Source organism: Contarinia nasturtii, unplaced genomic scaffold (assembly GCF_009176525.2).
Source record: "Contarinia nasturtii isolate CC-2019 unplaced genomic scaffold, AAFC_CNas_1.1 Cnas_scaffold_1101, whole genome shotgun sequence".
NCBI lineage: Eukaryota > Metazoa > Arthropoda > Insecta > Diptera > Cecidomyiidae > Contarinia > Contarinia nasturtii.
The window spans coordinates 440,121-466,275 of NW_022198445.1; the positions used below are offsets into that span (position 1 = coordinate 440,121).

General features: G+C 36.0%; 1 protein-coding gene across 5 annotated transcripts in view; it reads left to right on the forward strand.

The window, feature by feature from the left end:
* The window catches only part of LOC116344671 (trithorax group protein osa), a 47,824-nt gene that overhangs the window by 1,811 nt on the left and 19,858 nt on the right, over window positions 1-26,155 (forward strand). For 4 of the 5 annotated variants that reach the window (XM_031773314.1, XM_031773317.1, XM_031773318.1 and 1 more), the window contains exons 2-7: window positions 315-1,305; window positions 1,457-1,556; window positions 1,764-1,813; window positions 1,985-2,329; window positions 13,937-14,122; window positions 14,264-14,443. In XM_031773314.1, coding sequence (XP_031629174.1) covers window positions 1,009-1,305; window positions 1,457-1,556; window positions 1,764-1,813; window positions 1,985-2,329; window positions 13,937-14,122; window positions 14,264-14,443 — 1,158 coding nt within the window. In that variant the 5' untranslated portion in view covers window positions 315-1,008. The remainder of the gene's footprint in view (window positions 1-314; window positions 1,306-1,456; window positions 1,557-1,763; window positions 1,814-1,984; window positions 2,330-13,936; window positions 14,123-14,263; window positions 14,444-26,155) is intronic. The other variant, XM_031773319.1, reaches the window with a different exon arrangement.

Below are 26,155 nucleotides of genomic sequence, written 5' to 3' on the forward strand. Positions count from 1 at the left end.
TCGAAGCCTGGCATTTTATGCATTGTTTTAATTGAATTTTCCATGTGTTGGATGTGACACCGAAATCACTGAAAATATCATTCTATCTCGACGAAAAATAGTGTTATTTTTTTTCGACTTGTTCACAAGCCATGTAATCGTTCTGTTTTGTTTTTCGTCCAAATGAAAATATGAATATGATACGCTTACATTGCACAATTAATTCCATTCATGTGATTTATTTTCAGTTTTTGTCCAAATTATTTTAATTAAAGTTTTTGTTTTCTCTTTCTCTATCTCTCTCTCTCTCTCTATTTTCATTGAATTGTGAACAGGATGTATTTACCGTCAGTGAAAAAGAAATTGCATCGAATATAAAATGATTAAATGGAAATTGAAAATCTAAGTTTATGTTATGGGTGTTTGCATACAAATAATTTGTGAATTTTCAATAAAAATCAGCATGAAATTCTGCGAAATGTATGTGTGCACGAAGTGATTAATGATTGAAAAGAAAATCAAATCCAAGTAAAAAAGAAAAATAAGTGAGCAAAAAGTGTGCTTTAAAACGAAATAGAAATAATAGGAAAAAGAAGAAGAAATGTCAGTTGTGTAATCCAAAGTGAAAGAGAATCGTGAGGCTTGAAACGAACCCAAGTGACTTGGAGACACACCGTCGAAAAAGGAAAAAAAGATTGAAATAAACAGAAAATAAAAAAATACAAATTGAAAACGTGAAAAAGAATTTGTTTTTCGATCAAAAATTGAGTCGAAAATCGATGTGAACGATTTCATTTCGATTGATTTCAGACGTGTTTCGTGAGACATACGCGCGCGCTTCGGATGGTGCGTGTCGTGTGTGTGTGAGAGCGTGTATATTGTTTTTTTTTTTCATTTGCTATATATGTGTGTTTATATGCCTCATGAACGAATGTGCTTGTGTACAAATAACCGAAGCATTGTGTAGATGAGCAAATCACCGAATACGAACGGTTTTAGTATTCATTTTTTGTGTTGTTGAGAACTAAAATGGCGCAACAACAAAATGACAGCTTAAATCAAATGCCGACTAGTGAAAATAGTTATATGAACGATGTAACGGGTAAAAGTTTCCCACAAAACGGTAATAATTTGGATCCAACAAAAAATGTGTCAAACATGAATGAACCACAGAAAGGCAAACCATCTGGGCCGAATGGGAATAGTGCAGCAGCAGCTGGTCCAGTTGGAATGCCACCAGCGCATGATGCCAGCGGCATGCACTTAGGACCATACGGTCATCCAATGCAACATCATCATATGCCACCCGAAATTGATCAGCAGCAGGTGAGAATATGATGCAATCAATGTATCCATTCTATTTAAACAGAACACAATCAATTTGTGCATTTGTTGTTATTCAAAGCAAACGAACCATTGAACAATGATTGAATTAACAAATTAACTAATAAATATCTCGACCGTTTGTTTTATGCAGCAACCAATTGAACATATGTATAATCCACAAGCGCCATACGGTCGCTACCACGATCCAAATATGCCCCCAATGGATATGTATGGAAGATATCATCCTGGCGGTAAGATATTCAATTCATTTCCAAAACGTAATATCCGCCGTCGATCGAAGTCTTTGAGCAAATCGTTGAATTCATTGCACATGCGAAAATGCCATATCAAAGATGTTCTTATCGATTGGCATTTGCCTCGAAGCAATTATTTCATCGTTTAAAATAGATATTCGACAAATTTGAACGCTCAACTCATTATAACTTTCTATTGAACAGGGCTTGAAATGAAAATTTCACCAAATCGACCACCACCACAAAGATATCCGGTAAGTAACACTCACTTCCATATTCTATCTCACATAATAGTTATTATTTAACTTAATGCTTATGGCAAAACGCATAAAGTTTTAATTAAAAACTTCAAAAGGCTCCTTTTCATTTGACTTATGTGCAATTTCTTTTCTTCATTTTTTTTTTATTTGTTGTCGACAAAATAGCAACAACAGCCACAAACATCGGCTTCAAATCAGCAACAACAACAATCTTATTCGGCTCATCCGACTCATGCACCACATACGGGTGAGCAAGCAGCACAAGAACAAACACAGCAGCCACCAAATCCGATAGGACAAACGCCAACACTAAATTCACTATTGCAATCGCATCAAACGGCTGGCCCACCACAGCCGCATCATCATCGATACCCGAATAGCTACGAACAACAATCAAGTCAGCAGCCAGCTTATGGTGCCCAAACGTGGAATCCATCGGCTGCTCCACAACAGCGTCCATACAGTCCACAAATGGGCCAACAAGCTTACAGACCACCACCACCAAATGCGGTAAGTTTTTCAATTGAATTTTTCTTTATTTTAACCGCCGAATAGTGACTAAATTGTATTTAATCGAAAAAAATAAATCAAAACAATGTCTCATCACATCACAACAAGTGTCTCAAATCCTCATTTGTATCTAACTTCAGTTTTGTACAGAGAACAATAAAAAAAAAACAAAATTCAAAATCGCATATCAACATTCCCCTTTTTCAATATTCAAATTCGAATTCGTATTTCACTTGTGTGTAAATAAAATGTATTAAATCACATTCGAAAAATCGCCAATTTTCATTTGCCACAAGATACAATACAAACATCATTGACATTTGAACCTAACCAAGATTCATTCATTCATTGTCATTAAGTTTAAGCCTTCAAGCACCCTGCCATCCATTGAAACAATCGAATTGTTGTTACCTCTTTTTTATTACCTACATCATTCCTTGAACATCATTCATTCAAATTTTGCCGTTACAATGAATAGTGAATTTGCTAATTAGTTTTCTTTTGAAGCATACGTGTGTGTGAGTGCGGCAATTTGTAAATTTTACCGCTAAAATTGACATTTTATGAAGTCGCACAAACACACAAAGATTAACAAAAGAAAGACCATCATAGTATGAAAACATATTTATTTGAATGTGTACACAAACACATGGAGAACATTAACACCGGTACCCACAAATATAAAACAACAACAATCCAAACACACATACATTTAGCTCAGTACAATTTAATCGGCAATTTCATTTCAGTAATTTATTGACATAAATAATAAAAGCACACGCGAGGCAGCAGGTACTCGTTATGATAGAAAGACAGAGAACGAATGAGTGAATAATGCCGACCAAACAACAACTCTACGAAAATATAACACTAATAAATATAGCGGGACAATAGCAGAAGCAGCAGCTGCTATTGCTGTAGTCGATGTTGCAATTCTATTGCCAAGAAAACAATCGAAACGTGTGAATGCAAAACATCATCATGTAAATAATGTAAACAAAACAAACTCCAAAATGAATTGAAAATTGTATGTCTCTTTCCATCGTTCGTCACATTAAATATATATTCCGTTTTCTTTGGACCGCATTTTGTGTGTGTGTGTATCGCCATAAAATAACCCTCACCCGCACGGGCTCGTGTCAACCACACTAGAGCGCGTACTACGCCATTTGATAAAAGCCATTGATTATAGTTAATGAATTTCTAAATGTGACACACTACAAATCGTATTCGACCGTATGGCATTTCGCTTTGCTCTATCGCATTTTGGATAATAATTTGAATTATGATTCGATCAGCTACAACGGCCAATTAATTTGAATAATGACAGTTCATTGCTATATATAGCGAAAGAGAGAGTGTGTACGCCACATCGAGACAAAACGAACGCTTTGCATGTTTATTGAACGCGTGAATTCGGTGTGGTGTTCTCAAATTTCATTAATATTAGTTTACTATGAAATGCACTTCGGTTCGCTTATAGTGTACACGCTTCTTCTTTTTTATTTTTTATTTTTGCTGTGCTGCATTGTATTGCCAATTGCAACCTGTCTTCATCATACATTCATCGACCGAAATGTCATTGCAATGTGGTTCGATTGAAACGTTTTTGTGTCAATAACTTTTAATTCAATGTGTGCTCACTTGTTTGTTGTACTTTGAATATCATGGCACTGCACTCGAAATCAGAAACGACAACAGAAATAACTACTGCAACAACAACCATAATTCACACTTTACATTACAAAGTTGTTTTTTGTTGTGTTGAATAGGCACGTAAAACAACAAATACAAAACGTTAATCGAACAACAAGGTATATATTAATAAAACATGTTTTTTTTTTACTGTCACCAAACTTTTGACCCCGATGTGGTGGTGATTGATCTTACCCAATGAGCATTCGCTTAGAGTTTATTATTTATTTTGTGTTCACGCTCTCTCTCTCTCTCAATTCGATTAGTCATTCGTCACTTTTACGGGTATCTGAAAACGACAGAAGTTTTTCTTGGTAAAACCATTTGCGATGTTAACGCGACACCGACGATGCTGTCGGTGAAAAAAAAAAAACAGCTGCTAAAAAGTAATAATCAATGAATATGATTTGCATTTGTTTGTTTATTCACCAAAATAAGCGCGGTTTCGTAATCAATTTCTAGTACATATCGAATGTAAACGCGTACACAGACACATCTGTATGATTGGCCATGTGCTTTGGATGATTTCATTCAGTTCTCATCTTGGCATTCAATATCGGTTTGGCGTGGTGATGGTGATGGTGGTGTTGGTGTTTTTGTTTCCTTTTAAACATAGAGTGATAGCATCTCTTTGTGTGTGCACAATCGGTTTTTCGTACATTTCCATGTTTTGGTTTAGTTTTCGATAGAAAGAGAGAGATATTTCAAAGTTGGTCATTTCGTATGAATGAAGAGCATGGTGTCAATGCATCTCAGCATGCATGTAATACATGCATAGATTGAAAAACACAAACAAACACACAATTCACGAACACACGCCGGCATATTTGCCAATAGATTATATATGTTTGGTTCAGTTTTAGCTACTATTTTATCAGTTAGATGGATTTTGTTAAGTAAGAGTGTGACTTCGTGATGTTGCATATCAAATCACAACTGGCCTTCTGATTTACCGGCTAATTCAGTAGTACATCCACTATCACTCTATCTAGCACTTTTTATTGCCTGCATTGTTGCTTTTGTGGTGCGTCATCGTGCATGCATATTTTATGGTTTTATATCTTTTGTGTGGCCACCGCTATATTTTGATGGCAAATGTATAGAGAGATGTTCGCATTGCATTGAAGAATATATATTGAGAGGAAAAAAAAGCCATACGTAAACACGGAATGCCATACTCTAAATTATTTTTCGCTCATTCATCCTCTAATGTATTGAGAGCTCGGTTTTTTTTCGCTTTCTTCTTCTCTCCCTCTCTCAATAATATATATAAATTTATATGTATATCAACAGTGTGTATAGATTTTACGATATCATATGTAAAATGTACGTACTGAAGCGTGAGCTGTTGTGTGTACATGACCTACAAGAAGTTTTTTTGTTTAATCAAAATACATGCATATGTATATAAACATAAATCTCCGTAACTTTGTATAGACCGTCGTCGTTGTCGTCGTCGTCGTCGTCGTCGCTACTGGTGATGTCGTCATCACGAGACGATTTTTGCTCTTTTCCTTCAATTTCAACGAAAACTATACGACTTCTTCTTTTCATCCGTTTGCTATTGTGATGATGACGATGTGGATGCTACTGATTATTATTATTATTTTCTGTTCATTTTTCATGTCTATTTGCTTCGGAATTTGTATTTTGCCGCCGTGTCGATGCTCGTATTTTTTTTTTATATTTTGTACATTTTTCGCATTTGCCATTCATTTTATTTTTCCTTTTCTCATTCACTGAATTGCTGAATGCGTTATTATCGTTGTTGTTGCGTTCATCCTCAAATCTCCCAAACTAAAATAAACATAAACTTATTTTATCGATTTTGTTTTCCGCTTGCCGAGTTTCATTTCTCGTTTTTCTCACTGTGTCCCGCTCTTCTCCCCCATCTCCAAAAAAGTGAGTCGATAGTATTTTCTCTTTTACTTTTTCATCGTGTCGTATATTATGTTATGTATGGGTTTTTTGCGAGTTCTAACAGCTGAGCGAGTTTCAAGCGTATGCGGCATTGTATTTTAGTATGCTACCGTTATTCTCAAGTATTGTCATTACAACCATTGTCAATATTGGCTTTTTTTTATATACGCACGGTATTTGTGTATGATATTGTACATAAAAAAGAACAATAAAGTCCATTTCATTCAACTGAATATACATGAACCACACCATCTCATGTTGATATTTGATTGGACGCGCCGAAAAATTGCAATGCATTTGTCTACTTGAAACTTGAGATAATTAATTGGCAAGAGAAGGATAGAGATAAGCGAAATAAAACGTACATTTGTAAATGTCAATAAACTAGCAAAACAACGATATGAAATGTCAACAAAACAAATAAACATTGTCTGTCTCAAGTTAATGCCAACCGGTTTACTAACCTTAAAATCACTAACGCCACAAAAACAAAAACAAAAATTTTTATTTAAAAAAACAACAACAACAATGCGGCCATTTCTCCACACAATTAAGCACTTGTAACAAAGCACGCGATTTCAAATAAGCGACATTATAAAAAAATGCCAACAAACACGAGACATTAACGTTATCAATTCTCTGTAGATTGAACTACAAAAAAAAAACGAACAACACATAATATTGTTCGAATAGAATTGGTGATAATTACTTAATCTGAAGTTCATTCCCACATTTGGTTCCGTTCTTATTATTCACCTCCTCCCTCACTCTCTCTACAATTCGATGTCGAAACGGAACAATATATACTATATCATCGATCAATGACGCAATTGATACGTTTTTTCCCGAAAAATGTTTATTCCATTGTTTCTATAAATAAATGCTTGAACCTTTTGAAGTTATTTGAAAGCACATATGAACACTGCTGACATTAATATTGAATTGCATTGACGTAAATTTAACGGCAAGAACAGATGATTGATTATCAGAGATGAAACATCATCTATTATCGGTACAGTGGCTCGGCATATCTTTTGGATTATGTAAATAGACTTTAAAGGTCGATCTGGTTCATGAAAATTCCATTTGTCATTTGAATTGAATTCGATTTAATTTGAATCGATTCGATGCAATTCGTTAAGTAACATAAGCTGTAAATTGAATCGTTGCCCATGCAAATGTTTGAAATTACACCGAATCCGACCGTTTGCAAATGCACAGGTGTTCGAATCAATCGAATCTATTCAATTTGAAATTTATTGATCTGTTGTATTAAAGAATGGGCCAAAGAAAAATGCTCACCAAAAACTGAACGCTCAACGTAACCAAATGGTATGAGATTGTAAATATACATGAAAGTTAAGTGCCTTGTCAACTATTTGCTTTTCACATTAACTGCCGAATGGACTACAGAGAGCGTTAAGTGAGAATCGGACAAAAGAAGGCAAATAGTTCATCAAATAAACTAAAGGCTTAACAATCTATCGAACTAAGTGCAATTAAAGGCATTTTGTTTGACAAGCATAAATTCTTAAACACTAAACACAAATTCAGTTACGAAACGAACGCATCAACGTGTGAATATGCGAAGAAGGGAAACGTATTGGTAGTAAGCAATCGAAGGAAGAGAAAAAAATAATAATAATACGAACGAATCAAGCATGTCTATACGATTAAATTTCGAATGAAGTTCGGAATAGAGTGCTGTGTTCGGCATGGCGTTGCAACGTACACAAATGAGAAATTCAAAATTAGTACCGGTGTTGATTATGCCAAGAGGCATACTCATCAAACGATGCATTTTATGAGATTAAATGGCTTCCAGCTACGTTCCATGTTCCAATCTATGTATGTGGATTGTGTGTGGCTGTGAAATATTTTAATAAATGATTATGCAACACGATATGTTTCATTTCAATTGCCGGCGAATACGAGCAAATATACTAAATACCGTGTGCTTAATGTTGAAAGTACAATTCTAAAAGTGGATTTAATATGTAATGAAACTTATTAAATGTCACGTGGCATTGTCAAACCAATTACGAATATTAAGAGCAACAGAATGTCTCATGTTTATTCAAAAAGAAATTCGTGTATAAATAAAATCATTCATAAAATACAAAATGTTTTTCATTAAAAGCATGAAACCTTTACAATGACATTTGTTAGTGCACCAACTATGATTAACAAATTCAAAAGGACCAAAATGAGATAAAAAAAAATGTAGTGAAGCATTGAATATGCACCGACTGCCTAAGAGACGCCAATTTAACGCATTTCCATCGGATCGAGTACATCGAAGTGTCTACTCAATTTGACGATTACAACGGTGGTTACTCCACATGTTTGATTCATTTTCGGTGTTTATATACGGCTCCGATTTAATAAGGAGGTCAAACAGAGACAGACTCAATTTTGGGAAAGTTTTAAGCAAATATATCCACAAAGGATTTTGAATATGCCCGCTGTTTTCCATTTCCATGGCCATGGCTGATATATATATATATATATATATATGTGGTATGGTATGTGCCAATGTATGCGTATGTTTACGTGCGTTACATGCAAATTTTCTAATCATGTGCGCTCAATTTCGTGTGTAAATAGAAAATATGGCATCAACAAGCGAAGCAGTAGCAATACACTTTTGGCTGACGATAGCAAGTACAACAGCACCACCGACATACAACAACAACAATGACTATGATGACGATGACAATCAAGTTTATTCCATGATTCAAATCATGTATATAAAGTATACTGATAGCGAAAATAAGAACACACTATGCATTTACTATATATGTGCATAAAATTGTTCACATGCACATGACAAGCAATGTCGGCAAAATTCAAGTCACTCTTTTAAATGACAAATTGAAAATGTCGCGGGAATCCACTTCAAACGACTCAGATTCATGTACAAAGTTTTGTACAGTTCATAGTGTGTTTTCATTTTTTATTATTCTCCCTCTCTCACTCTCTCTCTTCCTATCATTGTGCATGTGTACTGTATTACGACATTCGTTGCTTCCCGACACATTTGTAAAGTCTTTGGTTTCATTTTATTCGCGTCTTATTGTGCACGAAGTTCCCTTTAGTCCTTTCTATTTCGCTTGCTCGTTCATTCCTCGTTCGCGAGCATTCATGTAAAAACAAAACACATAAAAAAAACTAATACGAAAAGAAGGAAAGAAGAAGAAGAAGAAAAAAGAGAAAAGGAGTCCGCACTTAATGCCGGTCGATATCTTGTGTACAGTATCTAAAATATGTGTGTTTATATAGAAATGCGACCAATATTATGTACAAAAATACACATATTATGTGCGACGACATGTGCACACTCATTTTGCAACAAACACCGGCTTTTCGTTTTCTCATTCCTTATATATATATTTTACACGTTGTTTGTGAGTTTTTTTTTTCATTTTCTCCCTTTCTCTTCATCATTCTCATCAACGGTGTTGTTGTTGATGATGATGCTGATGCTGCTATTCTTATGTTGTTTTTGGTGTTTACATTTGAGCATATAAATATTTTTTTTTTGATTCCGTTAAATTTCGGTACAGCTGCTTTTGGGTTGCATCAAATTGATTCTGGCACCTTTCTTCCTTTTCGGTTTGATTTCGCTTTTCCTCCGTTGTGGCTTTGCTTATTTTTTTGACCTAATCACGTAATATTTCAGCCTGACTAACAGGTTCAATTGGATGTAAATAGGCCGGCATCAAGTGTCAGATATGTTTCTTATTATACTCTGTTAAGTCTACCAAGTACCGATATGAAACCATTAAGTAATAGAAAACGAGTATCCTGACCTTTTGACCCCCTTTAAAAACCAGCCCATTGAAAAACCAACCTTCACAATTTATTAGTTGAGTGCTTGCTTCTGCAGTCAATTTAATGAAAATACTTTTTTACGATTTTTTACAAATCGAGAGCAGAAAAAACAACACACACCATTGTGAAATATTGCCAAATTTATCAGCAGATTTCAATTTTCTACTGTGATATAATCTTTTTTTTCTCCACTACCACCACTACTGCTGTAAATAAAATGTAAAAACAAAATTCATTAACAAAAATGTAACATTTTATGGAAATTCAGCGATCAAATTACATTGAATAGATTAGGGTTTTCTCGCTCTATCTCTATCTCTCTGTTTCGGCCCATAAAATGTTTTTTATATTTATTTTTCGACCAAATTAAAAAAAAATCTGCAACCAAACGCATCGGATCATGTTTTTGCACATTGCATTTCTGGCGAAATGAGGATGAACAAAAAAAAAAACAAAAAGCGTATAGCCATTGGCTACATTTACGCAAGTACATAGTGCGAATGAGCAGAGAAAAAAGCGAAACTCGAAAATATAATTTATAACATTCTGCCATGTTTAATTTGGGTTTTTCTGTTTTTAAAATCAGTGACGCTAGCAAAAACAAAAATAATCGCCGATGTGGATGAAAAGCAAATAAAATACAAGCAGACAGAGAGAGAACGAATAGCAAACGAATGAATGCAAAAAAATGTTATGATTGAATTGATTTGTGCGCATACTTTCCTTCCTATCCGAACAAACAAAACTGTAAAATCAACGACCGTTTAGCCCTACCTAGTGTGAGAAGAGATATGAAATTGGTTGGATTCCTCTATAATTTCTCGTATTCTTTCGACTGAATCGATAATAAAAAAAAATATGGAGCCGATACTAAAAACGCTTTCCAACATGATACTTTGATATCACCTGCATTGCTGATGTTGGCCGCCACGATTGTCGTGTACATTTGTATGTATAATTTCATCGTGAAATAATAACGTTTTTATGTTTGACAGTTTGAAATGAAAACGAGAGACAGCCATTGACAATACAATATCATATATAATGAAAGAGCGAAAGACAAAAATAAATCTCCCTTCGAATAAAAAAAATTGGACAAAATTATTCGGTGCTTGAAATTGTTTGGCGTCGAATAAAAAGCGAATAAAATAAATCATAAAATCGTTTCTATATCATCGTATATCCTTACGCTCACGATGCTAACACAACAGTACATCGACAATCGACATTTTCACATGCATACAATCGCACCAGCCATACACATTGATACAGAGAAGATGTAACAATATCATTATTTTATTGGAATGTTAATGGCGTCGTTTTGTGTTGTTTTAATGCAGAAAATATATAACAAACGCGTATTTGTGCTCTTTACTCAAATGATAGATTCGAATTCGAATCGAACAAATTCATCGTCACGCTCATTCTTTTTCTCACTCACTCACTCTCTGGCTCGACTCTCTTACGTGTATGCCATCATCATCATTACCATCAACAATACCAACAGCAACAATATAGTCGTCAACAACACAGCAGCCATACTCATACGAAAATGTCATGGAAAAAGCAGAACATCGAGCACGGAATATGCCACCGACACTCTGCCATCCAAGCAGAATAGATTACGGTATTTCGGCATCGTGCTAGTTTCTATCACTCTCTGTCCCTTTCTCCAACATACACACAAACACATTCGTGTGCTTTCTCTTTCTCTGTAAGGGATTCAGTGTGCATGTTTCCATTTTGAAGCTTTGTGTCGGCGTTTTTGTGAGAGCTTTTTTTCCCGTTTTGTTCGATGTCAAAGGAGCATAGCTATAGTGAACAATTGTAACGGAGCAACGAACATACAAACGTATACCAAAATATTCTCGTGTCGGTGAACGTGCAAGCGGCTCCACCTCTTTGGCATGGTATTTTCTCTGCCAGTGCCATTGGTGGAAAATTATCGATCGCATCCTTACCAAAACCGATCACACTGCTACATACCGTTGTATATGGCGAAATGAATTCTGTATTGCTCTCGCTCTCTTTTGGCTTTTGATGTATGAGTACTGCGCTTTTCCATTTTGGTTTGATAATATGTATATGTTCGAATAATGTTGGAAACAATCGAATGAAAATTGAAAAAGAAAAAAGCTTCCAAGCCAAACAACGTACATCGATAACAAAAAGTTTTCGCATGCACAAATCGAAAAATAAAACAATGGCTGATGATGACGACAAAAACTAGATTGTTTTACACAATGGACACGGACAAACTACTATTAAATTTTTCTCAAATGCATAATGAGATAATAATTATCAGTCGAATGCTATACAATTATCGTACCATGATTTTAATGCGACCCGAATGCGATGTCTGTTTCAAGTCATCATCTTTTTTTCCCTTGTTCAATCAATCTTGATAAATGAACTAATGACACGGATAAGGAAACACCTTGCCGAGTTATCGACCATCGTTTAAGTGAAAATGCCATTGGAAATGTTTGTAACAGACAACGAGATACACAGCATTTCGATAATCGGTGGTGCATAATATGTATTCGAGAAATGCAAAAGTATGTTGCATTTCGGTGCATATCAAGTGCTTTTAATTTGAGAGTTTGTACACACGAAGATATTGGAATTGTAGGCTAGAAACTAGATCGTTTGCTGCATTGACAACGATGAGCAGGCAAGCTAAAAGTTTTTGAAACATTTGATATGCATTTGGATTATTCATAATGATAAGCATGCAAATCGAAGGCACATTTTATATAGTTGACGATGGCATTGCAGCTGGTTTTGCTGTTGTCCGAAATACAAAAGCACTCGGCCGCAACCCGAGATTGCTATAATAAAGAGGCACACACATACACACACACAACAATTTGATTCAAATCGATTTTGGAGCCATGCAAGCGAGAGAACATTCGACATAGAATCGCTTTTGTTGATGGCTGTATCAATTGTATGGCAATTATGTCGTGTCAGTTTCGTATACACACGCGCAACACAGAAATGCCAAACGACACACAATATGCATTGCAAATACTCTCGAATCGGTCTCGTTTTCTCTTTCTCTTTCTCTCTCTCTCTCACACAAGTTCACCTCTCACTCTCTTTACGAAGTTCTGTTTGTATGGTAAATAATCGAGAATTTTACGCGTCATTTTTCAACCGTATGCAATTTGTGCAGATTGGCCTATACAATCGTTCTCTTGCTATTCCATTATCATGTGTCCTCTTTCTTTCTCTTTTCACATTGCTTCTATCTTCATCCATATGTATGTGTGTAAATGTAGATGCATATGAATGTAATTTGCATTTTGATGTTGCCTGACTGCTGCAAAACCAATTTTCGGCCATCGATTCATAATTTATTAATAATAACATCAACATTGGTGAACAATGGTTCGATTCGTTCCATTGCATTCCAATGTGTGTATGTTTAGCTATAGAACGATTTACGACAACAAGAACGACAACAACCATAACAACAACACCAACAATGACGATGGAAGAGAGTTATGCAATCGTATCATCAATTAAATTTCATTCAAATGTGAATTGCCATGCATATTTTTCGATTGCATTTTAAATTATTTTTCGTTCTTTTTCTTTGTTTCACGTTTCGTTTTCTATTTGTTGCGATTTGGTATTGCTCTCTTGATTTTTGCTTTGACTTTTCATTTTAATATGATTGTAATAAGCGATGGCAAAATGCATTTTACCCGATAAGTCAATGAATAAATGACTTGGTTATTTCTTTGATTGTTCTCTATAATTCTTCGATGCAAAAACGATTTAGCGTATTGGAATACAAATGAAGCATATGCGCGAATAAAGAGACAACAACGACAAGGTTTTAAATGATGTTAACAATCTATAACGGTCCGTATTGTATGCGCGCGACGTTTGGAAAATTAAAACAAAATTTAAATTGAGAAAGGGAGAGAAAATATTCAAACAGAAACAAAAATGATGAGATCAATTGAGACTATATATATTCTCTTAATGTAGATCTGTGATGTATGACATTCTTAGTAGTCGATATTGAAAATTAGTTGAAGTAGAGCGATTTACAAAAACTGAATCTCTTTACAATTTCCTCCCTCTCATATTTCCTTCAAATAAAAAAAAACAACAACAAATCCGCACGAATTTGCCTGAATACAGAATGCGGCACGAATTCATCCATCAATGGGTTCGTATCCACCACCGCCTCCGCAACAAAATCAATCTGGCCAGTTGGGACCAGCAGGTGCAATGCAATATTCACCGTATCCACAACGATATCCAACGCCGCCAGGCAACGTGGCAACCGGAACCAATCATCGGCCCGCTTATCCGGCATCACATCAGGTAAATTAAAAATTTCATTTTTTTTCACTACATATTCAAACTAGAATATCGTTTTCGTTTATTACATACATGAGAATGGTGTTAAAAACAAGAGTAACTGATTTTAATGTATCGATATGTGTTTTCTGTTCATTTTAACAGTATCCTCCCGATCAATCGAGACCATGGCCACCACCGACGGGGCCAACAGCTCAAACGACACATGGACATGCACCACATCAACATCCACCATCACCTCAGCATCATGTCACCGCTCAAAGTCCAGTGCATGCACCAAGTCCATCGCCCCAACCGCCCCAACCATCTAATTCGCCGCATCAGGTAAACAAAACAAAAAAAAATACGAAACCAAATCCGTTTTATTAGTTTCTTCCCATTTGAAAAGAGGAAAAAACAGACTCTTTCTCATATACCCATGACACAAATGTTAATCGCAAGTCACGTGAATATTCCCGATTCGTAACGACAGGAACAAATGAATTATTTAAAAGGCAAACAAAACAAAAGCAAAAAAAAAAAAGAGAATGAGTGTACCCCGAGAAGCACGAGACAAAAGCGTACTGTAGAACGCACTGTGTTAAAAATGAAATGTAGAAAGTGAAAGGAGGACAGAGAAAGAGAAAAAAAAGTATACATCTCCGACGGATAGAACACATCTTATTATCATATCATATCGTATCGGCAGCACGCGTGTTTGTATACCGCATACCATCGAATTATATACTTGAAAAAAAAAAACATATGTTTTGCTCCTTTTTCCCGGTTGTTGTTGTTGGCGGTGTTGTTTCGTTTGTTTTTATTTTTATTTTATTTTTGCCGTGTATTTTTTTCCCTCCGTTTTCGATTTCTTTTAAATGGGCAATATTCCGTTCACACGCATTACATCACTTTTGTGTATAATCTGTATATTACATTATATATTCGATCCATTCCACATATATATATATATATTGGCGGTATATCAATGCAAAGAGATTGAGTGAGCAGAAAAGGAAATAACAAAAAACCATTACGGAGAAGCCGTAAATCGGCATAGAGTGTGTAGACGAACGACAACGATAAAACAATAACATTCTCAATGTGAATCGGTTTAGGAAGCGCCAATTGGCGGTTATACACTGAGAGCACATGACTCTGTTATTAATTTGGCAATTTGTTGTTCTTGCTCTTCGTTATTCTGTGCCGGGTATTCTTTTTTTTATTTCTATATTTCACTGCAATTTCAGTGAAACCGTTAGGCACATTTATCGAATCATTGACCATTTGCCGCTTTGATTTTATTCATTCTCATCTTTTGAAACTAACGTTTGTTGTATTCAATTGGAATTGTGCCATTTTTTAATGGGATTTTTTTTTCTCTTTTTTCCCATTGATTTGATGTGAACACCGACCGTTGTCGCTTGTCGACAATTTTGATTTCATTAAAAACCGTTCGACAAATGAGAGATACAATGTAATCTCAAAGTGATTACGTATTTCACGGACTTCATTTGCAATAACAATAAAAATCTATCTGTATAGACTGTATTTCCGAGAAGAAAACGTCAACAAATTCATTCCGTTATTTCATTTTGTGAATGAAGTGCGTCATTTTGTTTATTTTTTTTTTTATATATAAAGAGTTGTGTTATCGCCTTTGCATCTTGCCATTGACTTCGAATACGTTGCAACTGTAAATCTTATTTCGTCGCACATGTTTCTGACTCATGGTCTAAATAACATTTTTGTTTACATTTTGTTCCCAATTTCGACACACTTCGGAATTAAAACACCGGCTACTCACTGATGTAACCATATACAACAAACGCACACCCAATTTGTGATATCGTACCTTCCATTGAATAAGGTTTACGCACTATAAACGGTAACTGGGTACGCGAAAATTTCATGGAAAATTGAAATTGCGTTCATTGAAACAACGCCGATTTCAGAACACGTTCAATTTTCATTTCTCTAAAGCCGGTATATCTGGGTCTCACATTTTTTTACTTTGTATATTTACCACACACACACATGTATACAAAAATCCATATATTCGGCGAGTGCACACGAATGTGAGTCATGCGAATCATTCATAGAATCCGTTATAAATATTCCATTCATTAAGCATTTAAGTATAAATTATCCCTTTTGTGTATTTGCATCGTATTTAATGCTCGATGTCGATTGTGTGTCGCGTGAATGCGCGCGCGCTCATTCGCGATCTCTCTTTCTCCCTCTCTCTCGTCCGACGTATATGCGATAAAGAATTTTAATCGTCCAACGAATTGGGTCCGTTGCTGTTGTTGTTTTGATGTTAGCTGAGCTGTATTTTTAAAAATATTGTTGTCATTTAAGATCCAAACAACGTACCGCATTTGAATTTGGGCAATTTTCCAAGAAAGAAAACGAAAAAGATTTATATATACATCCAACAAATATAAATATGTAAAGATAGACATGAAAAATGCACAAAAAATGTTGTGTGTGTGTGTTTTTTTTTTTCGAAATGTACGCTGCGATATAATAGACAAGCAGATCTGGCTTGAGGTACGAGACTAGCATATTTGGTTGGCGAGAGCGTGTTTTGAACGAAAACCCATTTTTCGCATTGCGTATGCATGGCTAAAGTATGTTTTATGTGGCATTCGTTGTTGGTGCTTCCTTTTTGTGCTTTGGTTTTGTAATGAATGTTTATTGCTTGACGTGGGCGCTCTAGTTACAAGCACATGGCACATAAATTGAACGATGATGACGATGCCGACGGAATAGAGGCGAACAACGACACAAAAAAAAACCGTGTTGAATTGGTAAACAATTAGGCAACGTGTTAGTGTTATCAAAAATGCATACGCTTGTCACATGAAATAGTGTACCATGTTTTATCTTCGTGTCCGCATTATGAACTCAATCATCAAAAATCGTTCGAACCACATTTTTTTTCTCGCTCGTAACACATCGTTCAAATTAGAATTTTATCTTTGATAGTCGTATCATGCATCATATTTCAATTTAAATAGAAAAGCGAGAAATAGAGAGAAAGATGAGCGTAGAAAAAGAAGAAAACAAGTAAATATTAATTGGAAGTACGATATGGTCGTATGCAATATATATGACTGAATTGAGCATATGCAGTTGATTTTTGATGTTACTGTAAATCTATGCACATTTTAGCACGTGTATATTGAGCCAAAAACGTTGTTTTGCATTAATTCCATGATCATGCATCTTTGCATACATTTTGCATCGACATGATTTCGTGTCTGTGTATGTGTCGGTTCACTGTTCAGTTCATCGATGGTTCACATTCCATCTGACTTCAGTTGAATAGTACCAACCAAAACTAAAGCAAAATTTGCATTTATTAAAAGCATGAGCTTACCATCCGTATATCGTTCACATCGCTATTTGGCAGGGTCATCGTAGGTGTATATTTATATTTTATGTAAACATTTTCTTTGGCAATATATGAGAGAAGCAAAACTAAAAGACGCACAAAGCCAAAGCACAACTGCAACCCAAATGGAATGCGCGCCAAATTGCTAAACTCTCTCACTCATATCCTTCCATCTCTCTCTCTCTCCCTCGTTCTCTCTTTCGTTCCATCTTTTATTCGTGTTTTCGGTTTGTAAATTTATTGCGAGACAAAGTTTGCACAGTCTTAGCGACCATAGAAACGCAGCTGAAAATCCTTATCGTTGAATACATGTATGCACCGCAAAAAGTGGAATCCATTCATTCCAATGTTGGCATAAAGATAAACACACGGTGATCCTTTAACATATAAAATTCATAAACACGCTCATTCAAAGTCATTCAATCCAAAACGACCTAAAATATATTTCTCGTATTTAAAGTGAAATGCAACAGCAAAACACATTTTGCATGCGTTCTTTGCACTGTAGCCAGCACTCATAAGATAAATAAATAAAATACCAACAATCCGATCGGTCGCTCCTTTACTTTGTCGCTGATTTTTCTTGCTGATGTTGTTGTTTTATTTTTCATGTATTTCTTTGCACTTTTGATACAGAGTAGAAACAAAAAAAGAAACAACAACAACAACAACAACTAAGCGGAATCAACAACCATAGAATCGCCAAATCAAAATGCAAACACATGAGCGCACATTTTCTACTCCACTTTCCAAAGTGATGCGTACGTGCACAAACAAAATACACGGTCTTAATCTTTATCACAATGTTTTTCTTTCTCTCTCTCGCTCTCTCGATGTTCGCATTGCTGCCAGTTTAAAATCGCTATACTTACTATAGTGTTGTTATGTCTTGCTGGATTGCGATTATCCGCACATCACAATTTCTCGTGATTATGCGAAAATGTGCCCTCCGAAAATGAGAAGAGAAGAAAAAAAAATAAACCGAAAACGAAACAGAAAAAACTTTTCTTTTCATTCAAGCTGTACATGCCCCATAGCGGCACCAACAACAAACTCTCTGTTACACACAAACGGAAATGTAAACATTGTAAAATAGTTCTGACGTATGCGAATTCTCAAATGAAACTCTGTATTTTCCGACGCAGCATTTCACAAATCGGTTTACCGGCGTTTCGTTTTTTATATGTATGTTTTCGATTCCGAAAGCATTAGTCGTTCCGATTAATTGATCTCAACTCTTTTTCGCGTGGAATAATTAACAAAAAAAAACCGGAGTTCGATAAACGATATACGGGAACCGTACAAAAGTAATAACAGCACGAAAACGCTCCCAAATTATATTGGCGAAGGTGGTGGTGGTGGTGCTGCTGCTGTTGTTGACGTCGTTGGTCGTCATCGTCAACATTGCATGCATGGACTGTTTAGACGTAATTACAGAAAACTGAATAGAGATCAAGTTGCGGCGTTTCGCTTCAGTGAAACGAAAAGTGCATACCAAATTGCATGCAGAAATAGTGAGAGCGAGAGAATGAGAGTGCACAAAGTCAAAGTCGAACATACACACACACACACAAAATACTGTCAATGGGACCGCATTCAAAGCATGAGCCGATTATTTATGTATTATTTAAAAAAAAAACTGTTTACCAATGTCGCGTGCTTGCAACAGACCAACATTTTGTTGGCTTTCTAGGAACGCAATTTGGTGCCGGTGCGAGAGAATGTGTGTGCTTACCGCCGGTGTTTTTTTCCTTCCTTCTCAAAACTACAGTTCAAGTGACATCATTTTTGAATTAATGATTTTATTAGCATTTTACTGAATGCCAAATATACGATTCAAGAAATGATATTCTTTTTTTCGTGTATTTCATGCAGGTAGTTTACGATAATTCTATTATTAAAGAGAAATGTCGTATGTTCACGCTTTTTTTCCACGTAACCATGCCAAATCAGCTCACTACAGTCGAAATACATTCATTTCATGTGGTTATCTTCTTGAGTTTTCCCTTGCATTGAATTGATCACGCTTTTGTGCATAAATGAATGCGACAGCAAAATGATAGATTCAAGACGGTTTTTCAATTTTACCGCTTTTTTCATGATCAACAATACTTAAGCCGCGATACATCAATTGTTCGAATATCGAAATGGCAAAGGGCAATCAAAATTAAGAATCGACACTATTCATTTGCTCGTTGATTTTTTTTTCGCTTTCCCCTCGATTCGACAATCCGATGAAATAATAGCTACCCGAAATGAAATACTAAAATTGAAATGTATTTTTTTTTGTTTTACGCTTACTCTCAATCTGTAATAACATTTTTGCCATTATAAGGATTGTTTCATACATTTCGTTTGGCGTTTTTTTTCCGCTCTGTTGTTTGTTTGATTCGGCGAACTAATGCGGATAGACGATGGAAATATACAGAAGAGAAAAGAAGACAAGAAAAAATACATCCACGATGATTGTGAAGCACAGGGGGCAAACGTCATGTATACGCATTCAAGAAAATGTAATAAATAGTATAAATAAACCGAGCAAAAACTCAGTTGATAATAATAAAAACGATTTGTTGGCACAATTGCTGCCTTGGTGTAGCATAGCATGGCATGGTTTGGTTCAGTTTGATTTGGTTTGGTTGATTTTCTCAACTCGCATTGTATGCGCTACATATAGCAGAGACAGTGTGTGTATATATATTTGCAACGTCGAAAACGTCGACTCGATTTTTGCTTTTCAAAAAGCAAAACTCTGAGCACACTGCGTATTATTTTCGACGTTTCGATTCGATTTATCGCGCGCGCGATATTTTTTTTTCTATCTTTCTTTCTTTCGTTGATTCTTTCGTCGGTTTTTTTTTCCTTCTTCATCGTTTGCTTCGTTCCCATACTGAAAACAACACACAGCACTTTGAACAAACAGCATAAACAGGCAACTCGAAACTCGAAATAAAAAGCATTAAACACATCCCGTGTAGATTTGCGTCGGCCTCGTTCATTCTACACTCTGTGTGTCTTGTTCCCTTTCATCCGTACATTTCGAATCCGTATATATATAAATGCGAGAAACACGCATATTATACGAGTTAAAAACACATCACATCGCATTTGCGATGGCATATCTTGTTCTCTACAGACACTCACACTAATGCGCATACATACGAAAAATGCACGGCATTAATGCCGAAGCAAACAGTACAACAAGCAATCATCAGAGAGGTTCAGAGAAATAGCAGTAACAAAAAAAAACCTGGCAACAACAACAAGAATAAAAAGCCGAACGACGACGTCGACGACGCATATAACAAAATGACAACAACAAACGTGCAGCAGCAGCAGCAGCAGCGAACAATTTAGCTCTTATTATAAATTCGAATAAACCAGCACATCATATTATCCGCCATATATTTTATACATATATGTGCTTCGAGCTCAGCTCAGCTCGAACAAAAACGCCATATACTATAATGTTATTCTCGTTAGTTTGTTCCATCGTTTCGTTCGTTCATTTGCTCTCTTTCGCCTTGTGTATAATATTATCGACTGACTAACAGCAATGCCTTGGCTTGGTTTGATGTACACAAACGATATATTTTAGCCCTCGCAATCGACTCAAATGAACACAACGTACGTGTATTTCAAGTGAAATGAGTGAGTGTGTCTGCTGGCTGGCTGACTGCTTTTTTCTCTCTCTCTTGGTTTGTGTGTGTTTTTTTTTTGTTTCTTTTTTTTTTTGCTCTCTGTGCTTTGTGCGCGCTTATAGAAAATAAATGAACGAACGCCTGCCTATGAATGTTAAATTTTCGATCGTTCAGCAGTACACAGGCTTCAAAACAGATTCGAAACAACAGCAACTGAGCTCACTGCATATGCCACAATATAGCGGCAACGAGCAACGACAGCACCACAAAATTTATATTGAAACGAAAATATGTGTATGTGCTTGAGAGCACTGAAACACCATCATTTGTACAGCTCGACAGTGTGTACAATGTCGATTTTTGGCATAACAAGCGTTCGGTACTCAAGTACCGTGCCTGTTTCATACAAATAATGTCGGACGCTAGAAAATATCGGCTTCCGTTACATCCAGCAACTAAATCGGAATATGCGAACAGAGTGAACACACGATTTTGTATAAATTTTGTGTTTGAGCGCGCCGTTCCCTTCTCATATCGGGTCATATACACACATTCCCAGTATATTGCCATTGCCGTCGTCGCTGCTCCGTTGTTCTGTGAATGTGCTTCGGTCGTTGTTGGGTATTCTCTTTTTTTCTGTTGTTTTCTTTCATACGTTCATTCGTTCGTTTAAAATTTTCGTTCGCTTTGCTACTCTTCTTTCCACACTCAGTTTTGCTGCATTCATTCGTTTTTCGATGTTGGTGTTATTTCTTCTTTTTTTTGCCTCTTCTCTTTCGTCCGATTCGTTTCAATTTTATTCTCTCCTCGTTTCTTTCGCTTTTTCCTTCGTCTCTTTGCTGCAAACACACTCTGTGTATGTGTATTTTGTTAGGTCGTTCTTCTTTTTTTTCTTTCATTTTCTTCTTCTTCTTCTTCTCTGCTCGTTTTACTTTAGAGCGAACATTCAATTTGCTTTAGTCGCTTTGCTTCTTTTTCGTTTGGTATGTTGTTTGCCTCTGACTCTCGGTATATATACGTTGCGTACATTTAGAAACGATATTTTCGACGAAAAATTACTTTGTTCGTATCCATCGTGTCCGACTTTGTACGTACTTCAAATACAAAACTCCTCTTCGTTTTCATAAAAATGAAACATCGAAAGCGAACGGAGCAAAGAGAAAGATATGCCATTAATGTAACCGAGGCACAAAGCCGTTCTTATTCTTCTTCTGTCCCGTCTTCTTCTTCTTTTTCATCATCATCGTTCCATTCTCAGTCTTATATTATTTCTGTTCTTGCTTCACTTCTCTTTTTCTTCTTCACGAAATTTTTTTTTCTTCGTTTTTTTTTTCTTCTTCTCTCTGTTGTTTTGTGTGTTTACGGCAATGGTAACAGCAAAGCAGCCAACCAAAGTGCTGTCGATTCGACGACCGATTTTAATGTCAGTTTGAGTTATAAGATAGTTGTTGAGCACAAAATGTTTGAAAAATACATTCTTACTGCCGAATAAAACCAAGTGTGCGGAGAGATGGCTTTTGGTTTATCGTTTGCCTGCATTGCATTGGGGCCAATACAGCATAAAAACGTTATATGTATCCATTCGAGCCGCAGAGTCCATAGAAAACTGTCTCTCTTTTTAACATTTTTGCTGTCTCTGTCTCTCTAGCACTTCACTCACTCTCTGTGTCGCATTCAATGTAATACTTTGTATGGCTTTTTCCTCTTGTTTGCAAATTACGAAAATGCTTTCTCTCTGTACAGAGTATGTGGCAATGCGTTTAGCAATGGCACCAACAACAGCAATATAGCAGCAATGCTGGCATATTCAGGCTCACCGACCATTCGATACATGTATTATAAGCATTAAGATTAACTTTTGTGAAATGTAGTCGGGGTTTTTTTTCCTCGTGTTTATCGTTTTATGTTTCTCTTTCTCTCTTGCGCTCTGTCATTTTCATTTTGAAAAACAACGTGCATATCAGTCGCCCTGAAAGCGCTTCGGCAAAACACCGAAAAAGAATTTCTGAAGAGAGAACGAACCGTGCGGAAAACAAAGCACATGAAAAATAAAATAAAACAATAACAACACACAGCATCAACATCAGTAACATCAGCAGCATCAGCCCGGTGTTTTAGATCACATAGAAAATGAAAAACGAACCATGACAGATACAAACACATAAAAACAGACAAACACTCGTTCTCATTCTTCTGCTCTGCTTATATGTAGAAATATCGGCATAAATATATGAGCACACGGATGGACCCATCCAACTTCGTTGCATGATTTGGCGATGACGATTACGATATGAAGAATGATTCAAAATAGAAAAGCAACTTATACATGAAAAGTCTATAGACACACACACACACACATGATTCGCTCCGGCACATGCATTCTTTCTCGTTTCTTCGGAATCCATTATAATCTCTTTTTCTCTATGTGTCTATCAACGACAGGATGTGCTGCCCAGATGATATTTCATACAATGAGGTATCTATCGCGCGCTCACCATTCGGGCGAAGGGAATTATTTTCGATGGTCGAGATTGTCTCAGAGCGACATGAAATACTATTACCGTAATAAGAACATGCACATGATACGAATCTCTGTCGCTCTTGCTCATTCTCTCTCTACTCTCTCACTGTCTCTTTCTCTGTGTGTGCCTTTCTCCCTCTTATTTGCTCAATCACTCACTCTCTGCATTTTACGAAACGAATGGAAATAATGCGACAGTGTAGGTCATATTTTAGATGCAGCTCTTGCTCGGATTCACCAATCCAAATGTCATTATAGGAAATACTGAGAGGAGAGAAAAGTACCCTCGGGTTTGGTAAACAAACAGCAGCGACAACAGCAACTACACACACAAAAAAAAAAACTTCGAAATGCACAGAAGGATATTGAAATTCGGAGGTATCTATATATATATATATATCGAATTCGAATTCGACGCATATTCAAATTGAACAGAGAGAGGGTGGACGGAAAACGGACGATGTTGCACAAATAGAAATTGGATTACGATATATTTTCTATCTCTTTTTCTCCATCCATCCATTTCTCTAGTGTTTGATAGATGTTTTCAAATGCTTTTGACCCTTCATTGACTTCGTTAAACGTTTTTTTTTGTCGCTTTCGTTCGAAACTTTTCCAACAAATTACAATTGAAATTGCTGATTGGATGCATTCTGTATGACGGTTATATGGTATTACCCAATGCATACAGACTATATGCACGTGGTCATCGCGCCATCGTGATCAATTTCGATTTGACATTGCTTTGTTATTTGTCTGTCGAATGGACGAGTAGGTTTCTGTATATGTATTTTTCTTTCCCATTCCATGCCATCGTACATTCGAACTCTTCATTAAATTAAAAGCTCGTTGTCATGTGTATTAATTGTTTGCCGGTACTTGAATTGCCCCCGGTACGCTAAACTCTGAATGCTGAGCACATGAAAAATGAACGAACAAACAAATAAAAAAAGGCACAAAAAGGAACGAAAACAACGATGACGAAGAAGAAAACGAAAAAGGAGGGAAAAAGAGTGAAATAAAAATAAAAACCGAACAACAAAATGCAAAGAACATACTAAACCAATCTCCAACTAATGGCAATTTAAAAGCATTTAAAAGGAACTGTCCGAATCGAAATATCCACACACCATCTTCCAATTCGATAACATGCATGCACAGAAACGGCAGCGCAGCAAAGTAATTTTAATCTCTATCTTTTCTCTCGCTTGAGTCAGTCAGACATAGGAAAATGCTAAAATATACACAGACACACAAACTCGAATCCATTTGAGGCGAACATTTTCTTCTTGAAAAATATATATATTATTTTTTTTGCACTTTTTGTTTTTTTGTTGGACTTTTGTCATCTGCTTTGGCCATTGCGGTGCGGCACTTCTACAGTTCCACTCGAAAACTAAAACATCCACTCACAAAGCGAAAGAGCTTTGCAAGCAAAAATGTAAACATACTGAAGGCACTCTTTGCACAAATACTCTCCAAACCCAAACAAAACACAATGACGACTTTGAGTCAGAGCGCAATATAAAATATAAATTACATTTATACTCTTTACTGCATATACATTTATTTATATATAGAAAAGTTTAAGCGATGGGCAAAAATTGTTCGAATGTCAACACATCCCGCAAAACGAACAAATGAAAAAGACGATACGAACGCACCACACCATGATTGCAATGACGATGATGATGATGATGATGATGATGCTGATAAAAACAAGCGAAAACGCACATACACCAAATCGGAATGAAATTCCGTATTAAAAGCATTTCGGATGATGATAAACGTGGTTTTTGTGATATGCGCGCACATTTTTGTCTTGTTCAGCTTATCTTGCTCTCGAATTGTTCACAAGCACTGTGGCAACTGTTTGTATATTTGGATTTGTTTTTATATCTCCGGTATCTTAATGGTTGGCATGCATGTATTTAATATATATATATATGAATTTGGTTGTGGATTCATATATGTATGTGCAAAACTAAGTCTATTTTACATGGCAAGGTATTTGTATGTCGTTTCGTAAATTTAATTACTGCGGTTTTCGGAAAATTCATATGTGAACCATAGAATTTTATTTTATGAGCTCGATTACGTTCGAATGGTTGGGATGTATTCAACTGTTTTTTCTTCTACTTCTTCTTCATCTGCTGCTGCTGTTGTTAATTCGATGCCTTGTAACACTTAAGCACATCCATTTCTGTAATGATCTGTACGCTCTTTTTGACGTTTCGTCTCTATCTAAGATACCGCAAACTATGAGATTTTAATCGTTTTCTATATACTTCTTCCTCTTCTTCGTTTTATCTCTCTCCCTCTGCATGTGCCGTTAGTTCTGATAACGAGTTTCTTGAAAATTGCTTCATTTGCTTCGGAAATTGAAGCAGCTGTAGTGTGCGCATGTTAATTAGCGATCTTTATCGATTTTCATCAAATTGCCCCCGAGCGATCTCAAGAAGAAAAAAAAAAATCCCACTTTATCGCTTCACTGA